The sequence below is a fragment of the Ictalurus punctatus genome, chromosome 3 (assembly GCF_001660625.3).
Source record: "Ictalurus punctatus breed USDA103 chromosome 3, Coco_2.0, whole genome shotgun sequence".
NCBI classification, from domain to species: domain Eukaryota; kingdom Metazoa; phylum Chordata; class Actinopteri; order Siluriformes; family Ictaluridae; genus Ictalurus; species Ictalurus punctatus.
In genome coordinates this window covers 4,879,443-4,903,457 of record NC_030418.2, presented here as the reverse complement: position 1 = coordinate 4,903,457, position 24,015 = coordinate 4,879,443, and the positions used below count along the sequence as shown (strand labels likewise).

At 39.4% G+C, this 24,015-nt stretch overlaps 4 protein-coding genes across 6 annotated transcripts in view; 2 read left to right on the top strand and 2 right to left on the bottom strand.

Annotated features, from left to right (window-relative positions):
- Positions 1-2,027: 2,027 nt before the first annotated feature.
- LOC108263374 (cystatin) lies at positions 2,028-3,738 on the bottom strand. The gene is made up of 3 exons (XM_017464086.3): positions 3,476-3,738; positions 2,319-2,429; positions 2,028-2,215 (listed from the first exon to the last, which is right to left on the bottom strand). The coding sequence occupies exons 1-3, from the start codon at positions 3,671-3,673 to the stop codon at positions 2,141-2,143; spliced, it is 384 nt and encodes a 127-aa protein (XP_017319575.1). The 5' UTR covers positions 3,674-3,738; the 3' UTR covers positions 2,028-2,140.
- A 2,274-nt stretch (positions 3,739-6,012) lies between these two features.
- Positions 6,013-9,792, top strand: mad2l1bp (MAD2L1 binding protein). The gene is made up of 3 exons (XM_017464085.3): positions 6,013-6,466; positions 7,671-7,927; positions 8,823-9,792. Exons 1-3 carry the CDS (start codon positions 6,166-6,168, stop codon positions 9,351-9,353), a joined length of 1,089 nt encoding a protein of 362 aa, XP_017319574.1. The 5' UTR covers positions 6,013-6,165; the 3' UTR covers positions 9,354-9,792.
- Positions 9,572-15,140, bottom strand: ephx5 (epoxide hydrolase 5). Its single transcript, XM_017464084.3, has 9 exons — positions 14,952-15,140; positions 13,786-13,996; positions 13,459-13,639; positions 13,129-13,338; positions 12,530-12,659; positions 11,678-11,892; positions 11,326-11,434; positions 10,408-10,533; positions 9,572-10,237 (listed from the first exon to the last, which is right to left on the bottom strand). The coding sequence occupies exons 1-9, from the start codon at positions 14,972-14,974 to the stop codon at positions 10,027-10,029; spliced, it is 1,416 nt and encodes a 471-aa protein (XP_017319573.1). The 5' UTR covers positions 14,975-15,140; the 3' UTR covers positions 9,572-10,026.
- Positions 15,141-17,023: 1,883 nt separating this feature from the next.
- The window catches only part of macrod2 (mono-ADP ribosylhydrolase 2), a 613,005-nt gene continuing 606,013 nt past the window's right edge, over positions 17,024-24,015 (top strand). Inside the window, exons 1-2 of one of the 3 annotated variants that reach the window (XM_053679442.1) lie at positions 17,024-17,229; positions 23,422-23,523. In XM_053679442.1, the coding sequence (XP_053535417.1) occupies positions 17,193-17,229; positions 23,422-23,523 (139 nt within the window). In that variant the 5' untranslated portion in view covers positions 17,024-17,192. The remainder of the gene's footprint in view (positions 17,230-23,421; positions 23,524-24,015) is intronic. The other 2 variants (XM_053679443.1, XM_017463465.3) reach the window with 2 other exon arrangements.

Genomic DNA, 24,015 nt, shown 5'->3' with positions numbered 1-24,015 from the left:
GCACACCTTTTAGATTTTTTGATATTTAACAAAATAAGCTATTAAATGACATGTAAATTATATATCAATTTCACTACAGATTGGGGTCATACACAAAATAGCCATAATTTAAAGCTCAATAGCATTTGATGGGAATGACGTACAGTCACACAACCAACTGTAAAGTGTTTGACTAGGTGTCAGAAAGGCCTGCATAATAATTGACTGTTGAAATACAGCGTGTTAGATTCTGTCATGTACCTTATAGTCTATATGAAGTGATATATGAAGGACACCGATTTAGCTCAGTGTAGGTAATAGTATGACAGAAGATTTTTAATCTGTTGGTCAAATACTAGGATTATGTCTAATTTATGTCTGTTTATGTTTATGAAATGAATTTAAAGTGTTTAATTTGACCGATCGGTCTCTCTCTTCTTCAAGACGCACATAACAATTCAAGACGTGAGATCCTTGCCCGAACTGAAGAAATGCACCACATGCTGCAAGGACTTCCACTGTTCGTTCTGCAGTTCACCCAACTTCACCGTGTTTCACCCAACAAATCTGAGCAAAGTTAAAACCCATTTAGAGACCCCTTTCAACCACGCAGTTCTCCATGAAGGTAAAGATCGCATGCATTCTCTCGGGAAACACAAACTGAGTTATAATATGTCTATAATATGTCTTGACCATGAAGAACAGCAGGATTTTTGCTTATCTGAAGTGCTGTTCATCTGTGGTGTTCTATTTCCAGAGGTATGCCTAACAATATGATGTATTTGTGCGTGTTCCTGCACTTTCAAACCCTACTGTATATTATACTAGCTATACTACTGTATAGCTACTGACAATAAAAAATAGGCACAGTTCAGCTACGGAAACTACTTGCAAGTAAATTGTAGCTTATAATATTCTATTATAATATTCTATATTCGAGTTTAATAATAGTTTTATCAATCAGTACTACCAGAAATCACAGAGTTATGTGAGATATACAAATATGCATTACAGTGTATATTTTCTTTACGACAAAAATCATAAGCTGTAGTACATTTTGCAGCAATGTAGAAGAAATTTGTAGCATATACAGTAAGACCCCTGTTTTAGTCTGCAGTAAATAACTTATTGCAACACCATTTGTTTACATCATTCTGCACTGTGGCCCACTTTCAACATACTGTACCTTTAACACCTTGAGCAGCTTTTGTGACGTAACACTCAAAGAAACCAGGCTACAGCAGGATTTTCATATTTACTGAAACACACAGTCCTTTCTCCACTCCGATGAACGGTAAATAGGTATTAACTGTAATGATTGTTTAGTCATGTTCCTGAGAGGTGTGTTAAAACCCACCCTGTAATGTTTCATGGTCTATCTATCATGTTAAGAAACACAAGAACAGAAACATCTCATTTTTGTTCTTTATGTTCTATAAAGTGATTGACCTCAATAGCAGTTTGAATGCACAGACGTACTGTACTAAGATCCTGAGGCCTACTGTCATACCATTCATTCGTTGCCATGACCTCACCTTTCAGCATGACCCCCTGTGCACATCCCTATGTCTCAGAGATCTATACACACTTCCCAACAGCAGACAATATCTATTTAGGTTTGTACTATTCCTGTGCTATTCCTTGCTTAAGTATTTATTCATCTTTGGCTAATTTTTTCTCTTTTGACTTGTATTTTGAATCTAAGACACACTGTGATGAGTGTTTGTAGCGATCCTGTCTGGTAGCACTTACCCCAGGCATCTTCTTTAGTTATGATTCTTTCTGATCTACTTACAACCATCTTGTACCACTTGCTAAAGTGGTGCAAACAGTCTGTGTGTATTACTGTCAGGTCTTTTTACAGGTAAATGACTGAATTGTAATTCTGTGTACCTTTTAAGTCACTTTGGACAGAGACGTGTAGCAGGTGACGTGTGCATGAACTTGCTGTGTTCTGTACTGTTAGAACTCTTGTATTAGGCTGAAGAGTTTGTCTACAGTATAAAAATAGGTATGAATACGAACTCAGTAAATAAATCCACAATGCATACTTTGAGCAACATTTTAATAACATCTCCAAATACACTCTGATGAATAATGCACATTTTTAAATGTATCTCTTGAAAGATTCTGGGTTGCAGGACAGTGTGTCAAATCTCTCTTAGCAGGTATTCTCAGTTAAAACCATTCTGTGCAACCAAGGCTGACTCCACACTACCAGGTTGCATTCATGGGGCTTGAGGGAAGTGACAAAGAGGCAGAAGAGTTAGCATGCATAGGCAAACAATTCTCTATAAACAGTACTATAGACATAAATCAGAGAGCTTTGTATAACTAACCTGTGCAATCGCTGGGTCCGAATTGATGGCACACTTGATTTTAGCTTCCTCTTTTTTGCAGGAAGTCTGGGCCATCACAACGGTGAAGTAGTACTTAGAACCAGAAACAACCTAAACGAAAGGAAAAAATTCAATCATCACTAACTTTAAATCACATATAATTCAGACTTTTGCTCGTATAGGCCGAGGCCAAATAACACATTCAATCATCTTCAGTTAGAACTTTATCCTTGTCAGGGTTGTGGTGGTCTCGGAGCCTATCCTGGGACTACGCAAAGCTAGAATACACAATGGACAGAACACCAATATATCACAAGGCATCATGCTCATTTTTAATCATCCACACTTGGGGGGGTTGCGGTTTTAGAACAGCCAAAGCACATACTAGTATGTATGTATGTATTTGGGAGGTAGAAGGAAAACAGATTGTATGAAGGAAACCCACATGGACAGAGGGTGAACATGTAAAACTCCATACAGATAGTGACTTGAGCTCAGGCTTGAACCACAGACAGCAACGCTACTTGCTGTCAGTATACAACCTCAACTTACTCATTGTGAACAATAATTGGACCACTGTTGGTCCAAAATAAAAAGGCAGAAGTGCATGGCTGGTCGTATTTGTAGTATTTTAGGCCCAGATTTGGTCCAGACCCCAAATGCCATAAGAATGTGCAGTTAGGTATTTTTTGTCCTAAAGTACACTTGCCATGGCAAAAACTGACGTCTGATACACGCAAACCTGTATTTAGCCTGAAATCCTTTGCTGTCTGTATTATCACACACCCAACATGCACCAAAGGTATAGCAGAGTGAATAAGTAGGTGTGTATGCGTTGTGTCTGTGTGTATATGCGTGTGGCTATGTTTTTATGTCTTCGTAGGGACTAAATATCCGCATATACTATAGGAATATCTGACAGTTTCGACCGTTTAGGGACATTTGGCTGATCCCAACAAAAACGTCAGCTTTTATTAAAAATAAAATCACCTAAAAGAGCAACAACAACAACAAAAAACACCTAAAAAGGTTTCCATTTGGTTATAGGTTAAGTCTAGACTTAGGCTGGGTGTAGGTATGGCATTAATTAGCTGCATTAATAATTATGTAAATGCAAGCTCTCGGTAAAGTTAAAATATACCAGTAAAATATCTTACCTGCACCTGGGCCTTGATCACCTTAACAACTTTACAGAGGTATATACTGTTACTCTGGTTATTGTACTGTGCAACTGCAAACCGCAGGGCAGCCTTGACTTCTGGGTTTTTTATGTCTGCATCCGCCGGAGCTCCCGAAATCTGAGCGCTCGCCACGGCCAGGAAGACTGCCAAGAGTGCTGCAACCTTCACAAACATGATTACAAAGCGTTGAGCTTAACTTTGTGGTATGAAAGTGCAGTTCTCATGAATATGAGAATATTTATATAATACTGATAGTAATGGGAGGAGCATGTCTGGAAAACAAAGTGAAATGGGTGTGTGTGTGTGTGTGTGTGTGTGTGTGTGTGTGTGTGTGTGTGTTTGCATCAGGATTTAGCATTTAGGTCAAAATGATTAGCAGGCTCTGTTTGGATAAGATAAATGGTCATTATTTTGGCTGAATTTTGGCAACACACCTAAGGGATTAATTCTGCACGTAGGCTGTAAAAAACTGTAAAAGGCATACACCTAATTCTTCAGCAAACCTGTTGCTTAAGCAGTGTGCTTCTCCATATCCAGCCAAGGTCATGGGTAAGAGCAGTAATGCAAATGGATGCTAGTTATACAATACATTCAATTAGTTACTACTTACTTTAAATGTAATTTTTAAAAAATTATTTATCATAGACCGTTGCTTCCTCTTGTAACTAATGGACAAGAAAGCAAAGAGAAATGTAAAGATGATCCAGCTAATTAGATTTAGATTAATTTAAGGTGTGTGGAAATTGGTTTCTCTGTTTAATGATTTGTTACTAAAAACAAAGAAAAGCTCCAGGTTCTCCAGTTTCCTCTTGCCTATCAGAATAATTGCAGTAGGTTACTGAAGATGAATGATTGAACGAAATAGTGGCATTTCATGAATGTCTGGCCTTATGTTCTACTTGTCAGGGTGAGATGTAGTACATGTTGGTGCAAGTATAACCAATGTGCAGCATATCAGACCTCTATTTTAGTGGTAAATAACTTATCACAATGCCATGTATTCTGCACTGTGACGCACATTCAACAGACCTTTAATACCTTAAGCAGCTTTTTTTGTGATGCAAGACTCACCGAAACCAGACTTAAGCAGGATATTCATGTTTACTGAAGCATACTTTCCCCACCCCAATGTAATAATTGATTATATATTAACTATAAAAAAATTGGTTAGCTTTATTAAGTGTTTTGAAACCTGTCCTGTAATGTTTCACGGTCTTATCAATCACACTAGGAAACACAAGAAAAGAAAATGTTTATTTTGCATGATAAAAAATGACAATGACGTGCTTTACTCTTATTTTTACTTGCCATTTCATCATCACTGAAGTCTTTGGCAAACAGATACACGTCAAGCGTCTGCACTGTATTGCATAATGTGGGTAGATATTTCCAATGGGAGACATAGTCAAGTGTATTCTTTAAACACTATTCAATTGAATAAGGTGCAATACACTATGATAGGGCCAACAAATGTGGACTTGAGATCCTAGAGTAAGAAATCTTGTTTGGGCCAAAAATCTCAGAAATTGCTTTGTCAGTATTTTTTCCCCAGACCTCTTCCAACAAAAACAGTTTTAATGCTTAAAATTAAGTAAATATAAATATATAGAAAATTATGACTAGTGGATCAAAAGTTTTAAAAAATTAGACAGGTTTAAAACCCAGAGATTGTAATCGGTTTAATCAAAACTTTCCGCTCTGCTCATAGAGTCTGTCTGTGCCCCCCTATTATGCTACCTAATCAGAATTTTGGCCTTGGTAAGTACATTGGATCGGTAAATAATACGAGTCACTCTGACCGGACATCATACCCTCTCTGGACCAAACATTTCTTTCTAACCTCATCCTTTATAAATATGTCTATACTATTGACTAAAACACAATTACATCATAGAATAACATAATTTACTAACATAATTGATTAACAGGACTAAAATGCTAATGTACCAATTGATTATGACTGTTATTTTTTGAATAACATGTCTAATGTCTCTAAAGTGAGACATCACTTATGGTTGCAGGTTTTCAGTTATAGGTCATCAACCTTATTTAAATATTAAGTTTAGCAGGATTGAAACACACACTCACACACACACACACACACACACACACACACACACACACACACACACACATTCTGTAGAGTTAATTCGTTTAAATAAAATTTGAGTTGGCATCATTTTGTCTGCTAACATTGCTGACCAACACTGCTGACAACAATAACAACAACGACAATTGTTCTTATTTTCCTGCATATCCCATAATCCAGTGCTTTAGCTAGCCTGTAAAAAAATGGCAGCGGAAAACAATGGCAAGCGAGGACTTTATGACGAAAGGACAAGAATAAAAAAGGTTTAAAAATACTATTTCACTTAAGGTTTTATTTCTGGTTAGAAATGATTGGTGTAGTCACAGAATAATCACTCCCCAATTTCACTTTAGCTAATGGACTAGTATCCGTTAGCGGTAACCTAGCAACGTAGTGACGTACGCGGATATAGAGGCGCTGTCTTATCAGGTAACTGAGGTAACATATAGGCAGCATAGGGCTCCCTGTTTGGGACACAGCCTATAGGTCTACGTTTACGCCAATCCAAAAAGCACTTCCGCGTTGAAGCTTCCCATGATGCATCAGCGGAGGAAATTCAATTCAAACACTTGGAGAAATGGGCGAGGAGGGACTCGGAAAAGAAGTGGAAGTAAATAAAATCATGACTGTTATCACAAAGGTGGAGTGTGTAGTCGACAGTCGCGGTGAAATTCAGGAGGAACGGTGTGATGGACAGACCAGAGGAGCTGCGAGGGAACAGGCCACAGAAGGAGAGACTGAGAAGTCGAGCGGGCTGTGTCCGATTGTCCCAGCTAACACTTCTGCTGCGAATAAGGACGTGTTTAAACCATTAAACGGAGAAGAAGCGAAGGAAAATAGAGATAGCACCGTAGCACCAGAGAACCAGCAGCACAACAGTAAGCTATGATTTATCTATCTTATCTTATCTGCTCTGTATTTAGCGTTACTCAACTTCTATTTAGTCCAGTGTCACGTGGGCCGGACAACAAAAACAAAACAATTTACCAGACTAACACCACTTCAACTTTTTATCAGTTCCCTTTTAAATGTTTTCATTTGTCTGAGAAGTGTATTCTGGATGCACAGATGTTTTCAACATACATCACATGAACACAAACAGATGAACACGCTGTCATTCATTACCAAGAAAACAGATTTTCCTAAATATGGATTTGTTTTGAACATTTCCACATTTTATTTTAGATTTACAAACTGGAAATGAAATGGACTTTATTGGGATTATGCACGGTGGATTAGCGGTTAGCACTAGTCTGCCTCGCAACTCCAGGGCTGGGGGTTCGAGTGGTCTTCAGGGTTTTCCTCCGGGGGCTTCGGTTTCCTCCTCCAGTCCAAAGACACGCATTGTAGGCTGATTGGCATTTCCAAATTGTCCATAGTGTGAACCCAGATAGCGTCCGGATGTGGGCCACATGATGCGGCACTGCTGCTCTTCTTTTGGCCCGGACAAAATGAATATGAGCCTGTAGTGGCCCACGTGTAAAATCGCAAATATGGCCCAAATATCCCAAATCACAAGTGGACTGTTTTAGGCAAAGATGCGGTGCTTACTGCAATGTGTAATCTGGATGTGGCCCATGTGGTAAATAGCGAATACGGCCCAAATATCACAACAAATGTGGGCCACCTTTGGCAAAAATGTGGCACATGCGGCATTGCTATGGCTTGCTTGTGGCCCAAATCTGTCAAACAGGAGCAGACCGTCCAAGTGCCGTAATTCCACGCGGTATGTGCGCCGGATCTGGGAATTGGGAATGTGTGTGTGTAATGGGTTGGCACCCCGTCCAGTTTCTTCCCCACCTTGTGCCTATCCCGAGTTCCATGGGATAGGCTCCAGGCTCCCTTGGAGTAGGATGGATGGGTGGAATCTCAGTGTTTTTGAGAACACTTTCTTTATTATTTGGATACGTTCTTCTCACATTTCAGTAGCTTTAAAACAGTCTCTGGGTAAACGAAAGACGATACCAGGATAAGGAAGCGTCTCTCATTTTCTTCCCATTCAAAAAGCAATAGCTACTTTTAAGCAACAACAGAAACACTGTGTAGATCTTAAACTAAATTACAGAAAATTGTGACTTGAAGGTTTCCTACCTGGACACATGACCGGACAGCAGGAGTCTGACTATAGCCGAGTGTGCGGTGATGACGACGAGGAGATTGCTAGGAGGGCCCGAGTGGAGGGCCGCGTAGACGTGGTATTTCCAGGCAGCGTGACGCAGGATGGCTGTTGCAGATTCGTCTGTGAGCTTTTCAAGTGTGTCCTGTACCAGAGACAACAGCTGCCCATGACCTATGACCAGATGGTCTTCTTCCAAAAGCAGCAGCTCACAACCACACAGGTGAGACAGACAGACAGAGGACACATCAAAAACGTAACGAATAAGCTAAACAGTGCTGTAGTACAGGTTTATTCAATTGTAATTATAATTATGAGAATCGTTACATGGACATTTGGTGGATGTCATTACAAGAGCATGTTGTGTAAAATCCGTTCAGCAGGACTAACTGTAATCAAGCCTGGCTTGACTGGTTGTTTTCAATCAACTAAATCTCATTTTTTATTACTAACAGGACATTTAGTTTTTACATACATGTGATATAGTGCTCAGTAACTTCTTTTCCCCCTTACATAAATGAAATAATAATCAGGTTCACATTTGTATAATCTGTCATTAGACAATTTTTTTCCCTGTAGATTTGAAACCAAATGTGGCACGAAATCAGAAAAGAGTGAATGCTCAGAATTGTTTCCAGTAGTGTCTGCTTAATGCTTGCCTACACAATGTGTGTGTGTGTGTATGTGTATATATGTGTGTGTGTGTATATATATATATATATATATATATATATATATATATATATATATATATATATATATATATATATATATATAAAAATGTGTGTATTCATCTAAAAACAAAGGAACTAACCAGCTTTGTGCTGCATTTTTCATTCATTCACCATTCATTCTGGTCATGGTTGTGAGCAGTATCAGTAATATTGTTATATTGTGAAGGCAGTTATTGTAATGGCCAAATATGACAAACTACAACATACTGTGTAATAAATAGAATGATAGTAGTCATATCCATTGGGAGTTTTAGCTAGTCAGAGGATATCGGGCAGAATTGGCTTGCTTGCCTTTAAATGTTCTGATATCTTGGATATTTATATACAGTATACATGCTCGCAGATGTCTGTGTAAAGCACATGATTACTACTCTCTGCCCATAGCTGGAGGAAGGAGCAGTTAGAAAATCCATCAAGCCATCAGGAGACTCAACTTGGCAGCGGTGCCAGCGAACACTGCGAGAGCTGGATGAGGTGCTGGGCCACCTGGAGGTGCTTTTCTCCCTCAGTTACGTCCCCCGCGTGCTCTTCATGCTGGGAAGCTCCGGGATTCTTCCCACGGAGTTGTACGAGATCAACATGGAGGCTTTAGTGCAGGGAGGAAGTGACAGGAGTTTGAGAACTTCCCTGTGTTTGAGGCGTCTGTTTCGCACCCTTTTCGTGGCGGATTTGCTTTCTGACGTTAAGCCGGTGCGCATCATGGGCACCACAGTCATGGCGCTCGCCCACCGGGACTGCGGTGTAGAATGGTTCAAGCCGAAAGTCGACTTCAGAGTTCCAACAAGGGTAAAGAGGCAGGTGATATCGTTAGCCAGTGGCGCTACTGGAAGTGGCCAGAGAAAAGCAGACACTAGAGACTGGGATGACTATATATGGTTTCAAACACCTGTGACTGTCAAGGGTTTCTGTAAATGACAATCCTAAAGGCAGGTAAACGCATGGTGCTGAAATTTCAGGGATTGATAGATTGTGTCACAAAATGGAAACCTTGAATTTGAGTTAGTTTTATGTTTCATTCATGGATTTTTTTTTAAATTAGTATTATTTTTTTTAAATGAAATTCACATATGACGATTGGTAGGCAGTTACTGTCAATGTCATTGATGTGCTTCTCTTTCAGAAATCTAGTCACATTTTATTATGGAGCAACAAAGAAACTTTATTTTGACACACAGAATACATTTAACACGTCTTATCACACCAGGAACACAGTCGAATTTGTGTGATCAACAGAAGAACAAGTCTAAATTATTTGAATACCCGAAGTTTTACTTTTACACCACGTAGTTATATTTTATAAATGGTGACATGATACACAACTATTCTATTAAAATGTTTCATGACAAACTATAAACTGTCTGACTATCATTTCTTTTTAGTTTGTGAATATGAATTAAGTAGTAATTTCCCATTTCAATGAATGAAGAATAAAAAAAAAAAAAAAAAAAGCAGCTTTCCAAAAAACAAGAACGGTTTTGTAGTGTGGATTAATTGGCAGATGATTTTTGCGTGAAGTTGTTTAAAGGCAGTGTTAACGAACTTCCGTAGCCTTGCTAGTTACAATCTGTAAGGGAATAGCCCTCATGAATTATTTAGCCTTCTTGCTCTCTACTTTCTTCACAAATTGCAGCAAGTCTTGAGCGAGCAGTTCTGGTTCCTCAAAGGCTGCGAAGTGCCCTCCTCTGGGCATGTAGGAGTAAGAGCGAATATCTCTGAACCTTGAGCTGGCCCAGACCCAGGGACAATGCATCAGCTCATGGGGAAACGCTGCCAGTCCAGTGGGTACGTAAATTTTCGTTCTGGGGGACAAAACGCAGACATGGGTCAAGTTTTTAAAGATTTGCTGAGTAGGACAAGCCAAGCAAAAGAATGCATAACAAGCATGTATATCCCCTTCATACTTTACCCCCAATTTGTATTGTGGCTAAATATTATTTTGCCATTTTGGTGTGGAAGGTTTTCAACTTACAAATTGTCCACTCTTTTCGTAAAATTTTTGCCCATATTCTCTTTGTAGAAGCGCATCGATGGGGTGATTGAGCCTGTAGTCCAGTAGATCATGATGATGGTGAGGAGATCATTCAGACTGAACTTCCTATAGCAGGACAAAGGTTCAGCACTAACACAATAAAACTGTACTAATTTATTTATGGCTGCACAAGATGGACAAACACAATGTGATATTAGGTATCACAATGATATGACAAAATATATAAACAATTATTTTCTAGCGTTAATGTAAATGATGTATTCACTTATCAGTCCTGAGACTTAAAATGTGCCATTATGAGTGTCTATTTATTATTATTTTTTAATCTTCAAAATCCAGTTGATGGTATAAAGTAATTGCCTTGTACACCCTGTGTAGTGCATGTCATTTTCACCAAAAAAAGTGTCTTTGCATTCTTATGTTGAGCAAGATAAGTATAACTTATTTAAAAAGCTACTACTTGACATTTCTCAAAAACCCAGAGCTGCTTTGGTCGTCTCATTTAAAAGTGAAGTGCCTTCGCTTTTAGTCCCAATTCCTCCTCACTTACCTTCTTGCTCCTCTTGTGATGATAAAGGTTCATGAATTATTTACACTGTCCAGCCTACTATATTGCAAAATACAGTATTTCAATGCTTGAAGTGGCCTCTAGTGGTAGGCCTGTGTACCATGTGAAACCATGTGTTTTAGATGACTGCATGTGTAAAATTTTGGGGGGAAAAATTTAATAAATACATGCCTGAAAAATAAATAATGCCCCCCCCTCCCCCTTTAAATGGTGAATAAGGCGTTGAGATTGAATATGCTCGTATGTAGTCAGAGTATACTAATAGACTAATCTTTTCAGTGTGTTCATGGTGTATACTCATGTTTAAAATACGTAAATAAAATCTTTACCTCTCTAATCCACCATCCTCAAGGTCCCTGTTCTTATAATCGGTCCAGGTGCTGAACTTCTCCAAGATATAGGCAGCCAAACCAACTGGAGAATCATTCAGCGCACAGCCTGTCAGAGGAGACAAACTCCACCAAATTAGCGTTCAAAAGAATAGTGTGGGACATTAACCAACTCTATAACTTGCCAAATCCTCAGCTTTAACCTTTGCACGTCGTTCAAACAATCCAATGTTGCAAACTTTAAATGACGCACATCCAAGCTCTGTGATACTGGTATGTTTGTTTAGACCTGCTCTTTTTGTGGGTCACAGGCTTTACAGAATTAACTGTAATAAAAGTCACAGTAGGATACCTGCAGTATCAGGTTTGGTAGCTTGGATGTGCAGGTAACCAGATTCTTTCAGTAGTTCATACACGTTCTTCTGCATGTAAGGATAGATGCGGCGCACGTCTTCTCTGGTGAAGCCTACCAAGAAGGGCAGGTAGCGGCCGATGATGAGAGACAGGACGGTCGTAATGCTTCCTGCTCTGGCATTGATCATGTTAACATGCAAGCCGTTAACGCACCTTTTGTAAAAGAGATGAAGGGGGGGCAAAAAAAGCATATAAAAATGTCAGTAATAAAGACCCACCTCTTCCATGAATACCTAACTATCCCCTAAAACGCCAACCCCACATTATCCTAAAGAACAAACCTCCTCTGGCACTTACACCTTTACTCTGTGCACTTTGCTTTTCTAGAACTCAAAAGATCTTATATGGTAGCACTACTTGTATTGTTCACTGCTTGATATACCGCTTTGTTTGTATTTCCTCATTTGTAAGTCGCTTTGGATAAAAGCGTCTGCTAAATGAATAAATGTAATAAAAAGCTATTTATATAGCATTATTAATTAACAAGGTCTCGAGGTGATTTATGCAAGAGAACAAAGTAAACGCAATAGTGAACAAAAAATTTGAATAATGAGTTTCTAAGAGTAAATAATGAATTTCTAATGAGGATTTAATAGTGGATAAAATCTTTTGGAAGGCTGATCCCCAAATTCCCACCTGTCCTTTGGTTTACATTTTAGGTACTGATTAAAAAAAATTAAATAAAATCATGTCTTGTGACAGCAGGATGCAGGCTATAAGACAAGCTACGACATGAAATAATGTGTGTGTATGTGTGTGCGCTTCAATACAATGCATCATAATATCTTACTCAGGTTTCATCTGGGCCATGTTGGAGGTGATTAGTGCTCCCCAGTCTCCTCCTTGAAGGTAATACTCACTGAACTCCAGTCTTTCCATGAGTTTGTGGAAAACACGGGCAGCATCCATGGTATTAAATCCTGTGGTATTGAAAATGGTGAGAGGGGGATTATAAAAGTGAGGTTCCCAATTTGTATGTTCATAGATTCAGGATTTCCTTTTATGAAGTGTAGGTGTTCCTGATCCTTTTTGTGCTTATTTTCTAGCAATTTATTATTTCATATGGAAAAATATTGCCTTGTTTAATGTTTGCTTATGGCAAAGTCTAATAATATGTTTTATATACGTTCCTCTACGGGTTCCTTTTCAAATAAAGGGTTCTTACTTTCCAAAAAGAGATACTGGTTACCTAGTTTGGATCCCTTTCTGACAAGAAAACAATAGTACTACATGGAATATTTACAATCATAAAGGGCTCTACAGTTTACCTGTTTTCTTTTAACATTTAAGGTCACTTTGCAGTGGTTGAGGACTAAAGTACAGCGAGAACAATATTGTTTTCATGTGGGATTTGTAATAAGCGCACGTGTAAAATCTTTCTAGTCTTACCCTGTACATGTGGGGCTTCAGAGTACCCATAGCCTGGGATGGAGGGGCAGATGACCTCAAAGACAACATCTCCTTCAGTTTTAGTGAGCATGGGCAAGATCCTGTAGAACTCGAAGAAGGAACCAGGCCAGCCGTGCACCATCATGAGAGGAAGAACTTTCTGCCCAACACACTGGACGGGCTTCACGTGAATGAAATGCACATCTATACCTAAAGTGATAAATGTGGAGTTCATGGTCAAGAGCCTTTTATCAAAAATAATTCATTCACTGAAGGAAAAAAAACAACAACAACCCAAACTTTTCAGTGACAGTGTATATATTATCTCACCCTCAATGTTAGTTTTGAAGTGTGGGTACTTGTTGAGCACCTTAACCTGTTTTTCCCAGTTAAATTCGTGCCTCCAGTATGAAGCGACTTTTTGGAGATAGGCGGAGTTAAAGCCATACTGAAATCTGCAGTCTTGCAAACCATCTGTGTATCGTGTCTGGTCAATGCGCCGGTAAAGATCCTGAAGTCATGGAAGAGAAACATAACATGATTAACTGAAGTGGAATATAATTTTTTTTTCAAAATGTTGGAAAGTCTGAAAAGCTGTCTGTATCAGGGGTGTATAGAAATCAAATAATTGTTAAAGTTCTTTATATGTTCTTCTACCTCTATCATTTCTTTGGAGGTCTCCACAACAAATGGCCGTATTGTTCTGTCCTCGGTTAGGGGCTTCTCTCCTACCCTCCACCATCCGTCTCCAACTGGGATCTTCTTTGCCTTTTCCCTCCATGCTAGGTAGAATAAAAGACCTCCAATTCCAGCAGAAGAGAGGGCCAGGACATAACGTTGGTGAAGGTCAAGGCTGGAGATGGCCTGCCTACAAAAGATGACGGGATAATGGCAAGAAGGCAACAAAAATGTTAAAGTATTTAACGGCAAAGTTGGAAGAAACTTAAATTTCTTAAATATCTAGTTGTGTATCATCATGTATTGATGTAAGCTGTAGTATTATCATTATGTATGATAAGTACTTACTAAAAAGTCCCTAGTTTATATATATATATATATATATATATATATATATATATATATATATATATATATATATATATATATATATATATATAAAGAACCATCTTATTATTTCTCCTAGTTACTTGTGGACTTTTAAGTGAAGGAAAAGGCAAATGGACATATACTGAAAAAATACATATATCTAGGTACTTATGTGTGACAGGAATTACTGTCTCTATAGTACAAAACCCTAAAATGATGATAAACTAAGCTACATACTGGAGCATGTACAAAGCTACTTAAGCTAAGCTACAAAAAATACTTGTTGGAGCTTGTATTAATTTATCTACCAGATTGCAAATACTATCGACTGGAAAAGTGTTTTGAATTGAAAACCACCAGGAAGAACGGAATAATAGCTATAAATATTCTGCACGAAGAAGAGAATGGACAGATCATGGGATGTTTAATTAATGCAGCGCGATGTGCGCGTGTATACGGGGTTTTACGGTAACCACGAGGCGCTTGAGGAAAACGTCCAGAACTCTTAATAGTTTTTGTGTGTAGTTTTATTCACATAAAAAAAGGATAGTTTTCCCGAAAGAACATGCAAAACAGATTGTACGTACAGCAATTAATAAGTGTGCATGTGAAAATTAGCGTCTAGTTCTAAAAAAACAAAAAACAAACAAACGAGCGGTTACTTTTCCAGGCAGCGCCTAGTTGTTACCGTATGACCTTGTATACACGCGCATTCGCATTGAACAGTATTCGCTATGTGAGCGTTAGGAATCTAAGTAAACTTGTCTCCTACTCACTGAATATTTTCGATAGCCTGCATGATTTTCCTCTCAGACACTGTTGCTCTTGTAATACACGTGTATTAGAGAGAAATCTTCCCTGTCCTGTCGGCTGTAAGTGTAATAGTGACGGAGGAGTCACAATAGGATTTGAAAAGAGTACAAAGTCCCACTACGGTTTAACAAGCAGCTCTTCCTAAAACCACAATGACGCTTAGTGGTTAAATGCGTTTCCGTGACCTCCTACAAAACCAAAGCACCGTAACGTTCTACAAACAGTATTTACGAGTATAAAGGAAAAACGTTGTTATATTTATTTACATTTAAAACTGGCAAAGAAATATCGATCGACGATATAAAACGTTAAGCATTTAAGTAGGCTATAATGCATTTGGTTGATTTCACAGAGGAAGTCTCAGACACCAAAATATTAATATTTTACTTCCTCTCAATGCTGAAGTAATCTAAATTCATGAAGTAATCTAAAATCTAAATCATTTCAGATCCAAAACCAACTCAAATCATACAACAGTATATGAATACAATAAAGATAAATTAATTTATCAGTGGACGTGTCAATAAATAGAATTGTTCCAAGAGGCACTTTTTAATCCATTATTAAATGGACATTTCAAATTGGTAGACAATCAAAGCCCCTTATAATTATTCTATCAATGTTGGGTGGGCATTAAGACTCACTCTAGTGATGTGATTCGATTCTTTTTTCTGTACCTATAAGTGAACCGATCTGTTAGAGTCGATTCATTCGATTCACTGCTGGGGTCGGGGGAAGAAAACGAACGAATGCAAAGACTGAGTTAAATCAAGTTTATTATTTAACCAGACAGAATGTAATCTAACACACTTGATGGTGTAGATATCTGTTTTAACAATTATCAGGACAGACTAATGAGTCTTATGGACCAGTGAGGAAAAGGCAACTCTTTTTATGTTAAGGGCAGGTTGACTAAAAATTACCTTGATTTAATTCATAAATATTTGACATTTTCCATGAAGATTATAGAGACTTTTTTTGGTAGCAGTAACGAATTTGATCCGGATTTAAACTTGTGAACTTTCATTTAAGACCACTGAGGACCTCCAGTGGTTTGTGAAGCACGTTACAGTGGCGAGGATCCCGCTAAGAGAATTAGGAGTTTTGAAGCTGTTAACAGTAACCACACATAACAACAACAATTCAATAATACTGATGTCCACAACAACAACATGTATTATTATTATTATTATTATTATTATTATTATTATTATTATTATTATTATTATTATTATTTTCACCATCAATTCGATTATTATTATTATTATTATTATTATTATTGTTATTGTTGTCACCATCACCATTATTGTTGTTGTTGTTATTGTCATCATCCTCATCATCATCATTATTGCCTTCATCATAATCACTATTACTATAATAAAAACAATAATAATAATTTATATTATTATTATTGCCTTCATCATTACAATCACTATTACTATAATAATAATAATAATAATAATAATAATAATAACAATAATAATAACAACAATAATAATAATAATAATAATAATTATTATTATTATTGTTACTATTATTTCTATTGCCTTCGTCATCATCATAATCACTTTTATTATTTTTATTTTCATCATCATCATCATCATCATAAGTGTTATTACTTTTGTTGTAGTTATTGTTCTTGTCATTATTATTATTATTATTATTATTATTATTATTATTATTATTATTGGTTGTTGTTGTTTATTTTACTATCAAGGGGTCCCAACCTGCAAAAAACAAAAACAAAAACAAAACAAAACAAAAAACGAGACCCCTTGGTTTAGGTCTTAAAATACTGAATCTCATCCCGCATCCTAATTGAACATATAGTGCACTATGTAGTGCATAGTGTTCACGGTTGCTACCCTACCATATCACGACGCTCACGGGGCTGCAACCTAACCCCTAATCCACAACCGTGATCGGAGGTGCACCCCAAACCGTCCAATCAGAATATCACTTCCTGGCCTGACGCGACCAATCAGGTCAGGCACGCGACGCACGCTACACACGGCACAAGCAAGGCAGGTTGCGCACGCGCGCACAGGGGCTTGCTTCACTATATTTTGACAGCTTTCTCCAGCGAGGAGGCATCTCGCTCAGGAGCGCTTTCACTTTCTCTTGAGTTTCCGCGCACACTCGCTGTGAGCCTGGGGTTGTCTCACTCCAAACCTTTTAACCAGAAGCCCCTGCAGCACGGCACCATGAGCAAAAAGAAAAAGGAGTGGAGAACGGAGAAAGGTGAGCGAGCGTCTTCTGGGTTCCGCACACTTCAGGCTAGCTAACGCGCTGCTGCTGCACCTGAGAGCGTGAGCACGGCTGGCTACCAGTTTCATCTCTCTCTCTCTCTCTCTTTCTCTTTCGCTCACACACACACTCACACGCGTCTCAGGAATTCACCATTACGGCTGTTAACGTGTATGCAGGTGTGGAGACTGTGTTAGGAAAAGCCTGACATCTGCTAGCTCATTATATGGACAGGTGGACAGCTGTCACACACTCCATTTAACCTTCTCTGTTTACCTGTAAGACTGGTTTACTCCATTAATGACACTGACCGGATGCTTCTCCTGCTGAGAAATGTGTGGTCGAGGAAATAAAGCACATTTGTGTTTGGGAGAAGTGTTGTTTTGTTGTTTACTGCTCGTGCTTACAACTTGCTGTAAATAGGTTAAATTGAGTAATCACTGATAACAGAAGAGATTTATGTGATGAAGAGTCACCATCATCATCATTATCATTATCCTGCTCCCAACACACCTGATCCAACTAATCAGTTAATTGAGGAGAGGAGTGAGAACACTGTCCTGAGCTCCAGGGGTTGGGAACCTGCTTCTGTTGCACTTCTCTTCTTCACTTTTATTTACTTTCTTTTCTTCTTGTATTGAAGTGCTCTGTTTAATTGAGAAGTTGTGAATATCCCCAATTTCCACAGTTAAAAAAAAAATCTCATTACTTTCTTTCTGTATGTTATATTTTCTTCTCCTCCCTCCTCCCTCTCCCTCCTCCCTCTCCCTCCTCCCTCTCCCTCCTCCCTCTCCCTCCTCCCTCTCCCTCCTCCCTCCCTCCTCCCTCCCTCCTCCCCCTCCCCCTCCCTCCCCCCTCCCTCTCCCTCCCCCTCCCTCCCCCCTCCCTCTCCCTCCCCCTCCCTCCCCCCTCCCCCTCCCTCTCCCCCTCCCTCTCCTTCCCCTCCCCCCCCCTCCCTCCCTCCTTCCTGTACTTTAATTGTCTATCAGTGAGCAGGTGGAATATAAAAGACCAGCACAACACCGTTAACACTGGCGTAAATGTTGAAGCTTTAAAACTTTCTCTTTGAGCAGAGTGTATACATGAGGAGGTGAGAGAAAGGGACAGATTACTAAAGTGCTGCTGCATCAGTCGCACATCAGGGGCTTGAGTTGAAACTCGATGTGAGCAGATGTATATAAAATGTGTGTAAATGTTCTGTGAGGAGTTGTTTGTTTGTTTGTTTGTTTGTTTGTTTGTTTACCATTATGGAAGCAGTCTCCAGTGTCAGCGCTCTGAGACCTTCAAAGGTAAAGCTGTACACTTTCAGTTTTCAGAAACAGGAAAGTCTTTAGGACGGAGACGTTGTTGTTTCTGTGGTATGTGACCAAGCTGCATTTTGTTTCTTAGTTACCTTGATGGAGAGGCTGGTATGAGGCCAATTGTTTTATTGCTATAGCTGTGAACTTACTTGTTTTGCTGTTAACATCATATGTAACTAAATGACTTTTCTCCCAAACTATGTCTTGGCTAATTCCTACCCACCAGCTCTCTCGGGTCTCTCCTGTCATACAACACCTGTACTCCAGTTTCGTCCCCCAGTCCAAAGACATGCATTGTAGGCTGATTGGCATCTCTAAATGAGTGTGTGTGGTTGTGCCATGCGATGCGATGGGAAGACACCCCGTCCAGGGTGTCCCCTACCTTGTTCCCTGAGTCCCCTGGGATAGACTCCAGGCTTTTCGTGACCCTGCGTTGGATAAGCGGTACGGAAAATGGATGGATGGATGCTTTATATTTTAAGTTTCCCTGACAGACACAAAAGAAAGGAAGACCCTGATCGGACATGCATATGCTATAAAACACATGACGCAATTGAGAGATGACTGGTGTGTGGGTAAAATGTCCTCATCTATTCATCAGCTGTTCTCAGCTGTCAATTCAAACGACCGCAGTCGTTCTCCATAAAAGTTTGGATTTTTTTTGTTTCCTCTTATTGGAGGCTGATGGTTTTGACTTTCCTCTGAAAAGAAATAATTTCCAGAATTTTGCAGTTAATGATTGTCCACATATAAACAAGTAGTTTTAACCTATAGGCTTTCTCGTGTCCTGAGATGGGTTGGCACCCCGTCCAGGATGTCCCCCGGCTTGTGTCCTCAGCCCGCTGGGATAGGCTCAAGGTAAACGGTCTGCACTTATATAGCGCTGTTATTGAAAGTGCTTTACACTGTCTCATTCACCCTTTCACACACACTATATGGAGTCATGTGGGCTGAGAATCGAACCGCCAACCCTACGAGTAATGGACAACCCGCTCTACCACCTGAGCCACAGTCGCCCCTATAAATCTCCCCCATGATCCTGTGTAGGGGAAGTGGTACAGAAAATGGATGGATGGATGGGATTTTCTTTTGTGAAATATCGCATGAATCACAAGGAGTTGTTATCCTGTCACTGTGGTAATATTTAATATCTAACTAGACGTGCTACCAGCTCTGTCACTCTGCAGCTGCATCTGTTTGAAATGCATTGAGGCCAGTTCTGTCCTGTTTATACAACACTTTTCAATGCAGGGATGATGAAGTCAAAATTGCTGTTTGTTCTGCGATGTCATTTCCTCATCTCACTGCTGGTATCTTCCTATTTAAAAAAAAAAAAAAAAAAAAAAATAATAATCTATTTGTTTATTTGAATAAATATATATCTACAGTCCTGAATTATCCGTATCCTGCGGTAAAAAAGGTTCCAAAAAAATCTATTTGTAGTTAATGTAATGTTTAATTGACGTAAAGACATTCTGTTTATAAAAAATAAAAGCGTGAGAGTTACTTGCACCTTGCGTTTAGTACTCTGTGCAGCCTTGCCTTTGCCAACACAACAGCACTGAATCTTCTCCCATCATGCTTGGTTTGAGGAGATTGGAGAATTACAGAGTGAAGAATCTGAAAACAGTCAATACGCAACCTCTCCAGATCATCCTCTCTCGTGGACTCTCGTCTTCAGCTCATCTCGCAGGTTTTCTGTAAGGTTTAGGTCAGGGGTCTGGGAGGGTCATGTCAGAAGCTTGATTTTGTCATCGCTGGTGTGCATTTTGGATGTGATTTTGGATTGTCTTGCTGAAAGGTCCAAGCATGACCCAGTTGATCCAGTTGTAACTTCTTGGTAGAGGTAGCCAGGTTTTCATCTTGCATGTCCTGGTCCTTCATGGAGTCCATAATGGTCATGTGTCTTAACATTTTTTTGGAGCCTTTGGTGGAAAAACATCTCCACAACATGCTTAACCATCCCTCTTTTTATGAGGTATAAGAGTTGTCCATTTGTTACTTTTTTATGTTTTAAACTTTGTTCTTTTTTACTTAAAAAAAAAAAAAAAAAAATTTGAATTTGGAATGCCATTTAAATGTAATGGAGGCATGTGTACTTTAAAAGAAAACAAGCCTATCATGTATTGACATAATCTACATTGTACATCTACACTGACAGCATATCCAGTGTCCTGATGTCAGGGCTTTGATTTGAGTGACATCCTGATCGTGTGCTTTATTAACCGTCGTTGTCAGAACCGGTCTCGCGTACCCCAGATATCTTCGCTGACAGACGCAGATGTGTTTATTTCTCTATGAGCTTGCCCTTCAGTTAGCTATTTATAAGGCATTATCTCCTACCATATGTGTGCGAGAGTACAATTTTAGATTTGGGATTTATAAACGGACCATGAGTGGGAAGGACGTTATAGTCCACTCTAGAATTATTGGCACTATTTAAGAGAACAGTGCTTTTATATTATTGGCACTCTAAGATAACAGTACATACTTATTTTTGGCGCCGTTTCACTAAACTTTTCTTGCACAGTATGGCGAGGTTGCGTTGTATCAAAATCCAAGTCCAAAATCAACCGATAGCCACCGGCTTCATTAAAGCAAACTTTTACGCAAGGTAATAAACGCCAAATTAATTGGCGGCGGAAACGCAAACTATGAAGCTGTGAGACGGTTGTTCCTGAACACCTTCCCTTCACATGCTATACAGTTGGTAGGTCAAACCGTGTACCTACATGACGGGTTCTGCTAAATGCCACGCTGAGCACTTCTTCCACTGTGCTCTCTCACACTGCGTCGTTTGTACTGTACAGCCCCAGTTCTGAAAAAAGTTGGGATAGTATGAAAAATGTTAATAAAAACAAAGAGGAGTGATTTTGTAAATGTACTTTGACTTGAATTTAATCAAAAAGCGTAAAAGACAAAGTATTTGATGTTTTATCTAATCAACTGCATAATTTTTTTTTTTATTTTTGAAATTGATGCATGCAACACATTCCAAAAAAGTTTGGGACAGGGGCAATTTTGGACTAATAGCGATGTGGCAAGTGGAAATAAGGTAATGTGAAACAGGTGAGGCAATCGTCTAGTCCAGGGGTGTCCAATCTTATCCGGAAAGGACCGGTGTGGGTGCAGGTTTTCCTTCCAACCGAGCAGGAGCCACACCCGATTCCACCTGTTTAATCAATTGATCTTGGCTTTCGGTAGACTCGGGTGTGGCTTCTGCTTGGTTGGAATGAAAACCCGCACCCACAACGGTCTTTTCCGGCTAAGATTGGAGCACCCGTAGTCTAATCATAGAATATAAGGAACCTCCAAAAAAGGCCTAGTCCTTCAAGAGCAAGGATGGGTCGAGGCTCGCCAATCTGGCAACAGATGCGTCAACGACTAATCCAACACTTTGAGAACAATCAGTAGCATTTGGGGCATTTCACCTTCTACAGTGCACAATATAACTATAAGATTCAAGGAATCCGGCCAAATCTCGGCGTGTAAACTGCAAGACCGAAAACCACTTCTGAATGAGCGTGATCTCCGATCCCTCAGACGTCACCGTCTTTAAAAACCGTCGTGAGTGGCTATCCTGACATGGGCTCGGGAATACTTTGGTAAACCTTTTGTCAGTCAACACCATTCTGCTGCTGCATCCTCAGATGCAAGTTAAGGCTTTACTATGCAAAGCAGAAGCCAAACATCAACACAGTGCAGAAGCTCCGCTCACTTCTTTGAGCTCGGTCTCATCTGAGATGGACAGCAGCACAGTGGAATCGTGTTTTGTGGTCCGATGAGTCAACACTTCAAATAGATTTTGGACAAAACAGCAGTCGATGGGGGGAGGGGTGGGGAGAAAGACCATCCAAGCTGTTATAAGTGTCGGGTCCAAAAGCCAGTGTCTGTCATGGTATGTGGGCGTGTCAATGCCCATGGCATGGGTAACTTACACATCTGTGAGGGCACCATTAATGCAGAACGATATGTACACATTTTGGAGCAACAAATGCTGCCATCCAGAGCAGGACAACGCCAAACCACATTCTTCCCGGATTACAGGATAATCGCGTAAGCAGAGAGTGCGGGTTCTAGCATGGCCTGTCTGCAGTCCTGACCTGTCTCCCATTGAGAATGTGTGGTGCATTTATGAAGTGCAAAATAAGATGAGGAAGGCCCCGTACAGTTGCGCAGCTGAAGAAATGCCGCTTGCTAATTCCGCTTGCTAAACTTAACCAACTGGTGTCTTCACTCGGTGCCCAAACGCTTAAGTGTTATTAAAAGAAAAGGTGATGTTTCACAGTGCTAAACAGTCGACTGTGCCAACTTTTTTGGAGTGTGTTGCAGCCATCAGATTTGAAACGAGGGTATATTTTCAAAAATACATCCAATTCATAAAGTAAAACATCAAATAATGTGTTTTCAATAGAGTACAGAACTGAATTTCCAAATGACTTTATTTATTTACCTACTTATTTGGCCTTTTCCATACTGTCCCAACTTTTTCGGAATTGGGAGAACAAAAGAGGTCCCACAGTTCAGTTACTGTGATTGCTAGCCATGTCATCGCCCCGACATGATATCCTTATGATATTCTTGCCAGATTCGTCCAGGCCGTTTCTGTTCTGTTCACTCATACTTTCACTAGTGCTTCACTTACGTACTACTTTTATTTATTTGCTCATGAAATATGCTCACAAGTGTTTTCTTCGTTAGTAAAGGACCTTTACATTAAAAAAATATATATAAGAACATTGAAGATTCATGTATGTATGTATGTATGTATGTATGTATGTATGTATGTAAGTGAACTTTTTCTGTACTGCTCTCTTCTATCTATCTATCTATCTATCTATCTATCTATCTATTTATTTATTTATTTCCATCTGTAATTTTGCAGACCGCTTGCTCAGTCTTGGACCGGAGGAAAGACGTAAAGAGTACGGGGACAACTATGTGGCTCTGGACAAGATTCCCACCTGGAGGCATCACCACAGTAGAGGTAAATGAGCAGGATTAAGATCTCCATCAGCATGAGCTATCAACGTTTAACCCACGTAGTCCTCATTCACTGAGGTTTTAATAATGAAACGGTTGATGACTATTATGCCAAAAAAAAACAAAGTCTTTATATAGCTGCGTACTTATTTAAAATTGAATTTGCCATGCATTCGTACCTCCAATACCAACAGCATTTAATTAGAGATTGCGAAAACGTTTTCATTAACACACAGCCTACCCTGTGCACTTGGCATACACTTCTGCCAACCAAAAATGCTGTATTCGTGTAGTGTTTTCTCCAGTTTTTTCAATGCATCTCACAATCTTTTACTTTCTGTTCAGTTAGACATGCACTTCTGCGTGTGGCTAGGTTTTATTTCAGTTTAACTCGTCTGGGAGACGGAGGTCTGAGCTCACTGTGACTATCAAGAACCGTTTGAGATTGCTTAGCCAGTTTGCTTTACGAGTCATCCCATTGTGTAACGTAAGTCAA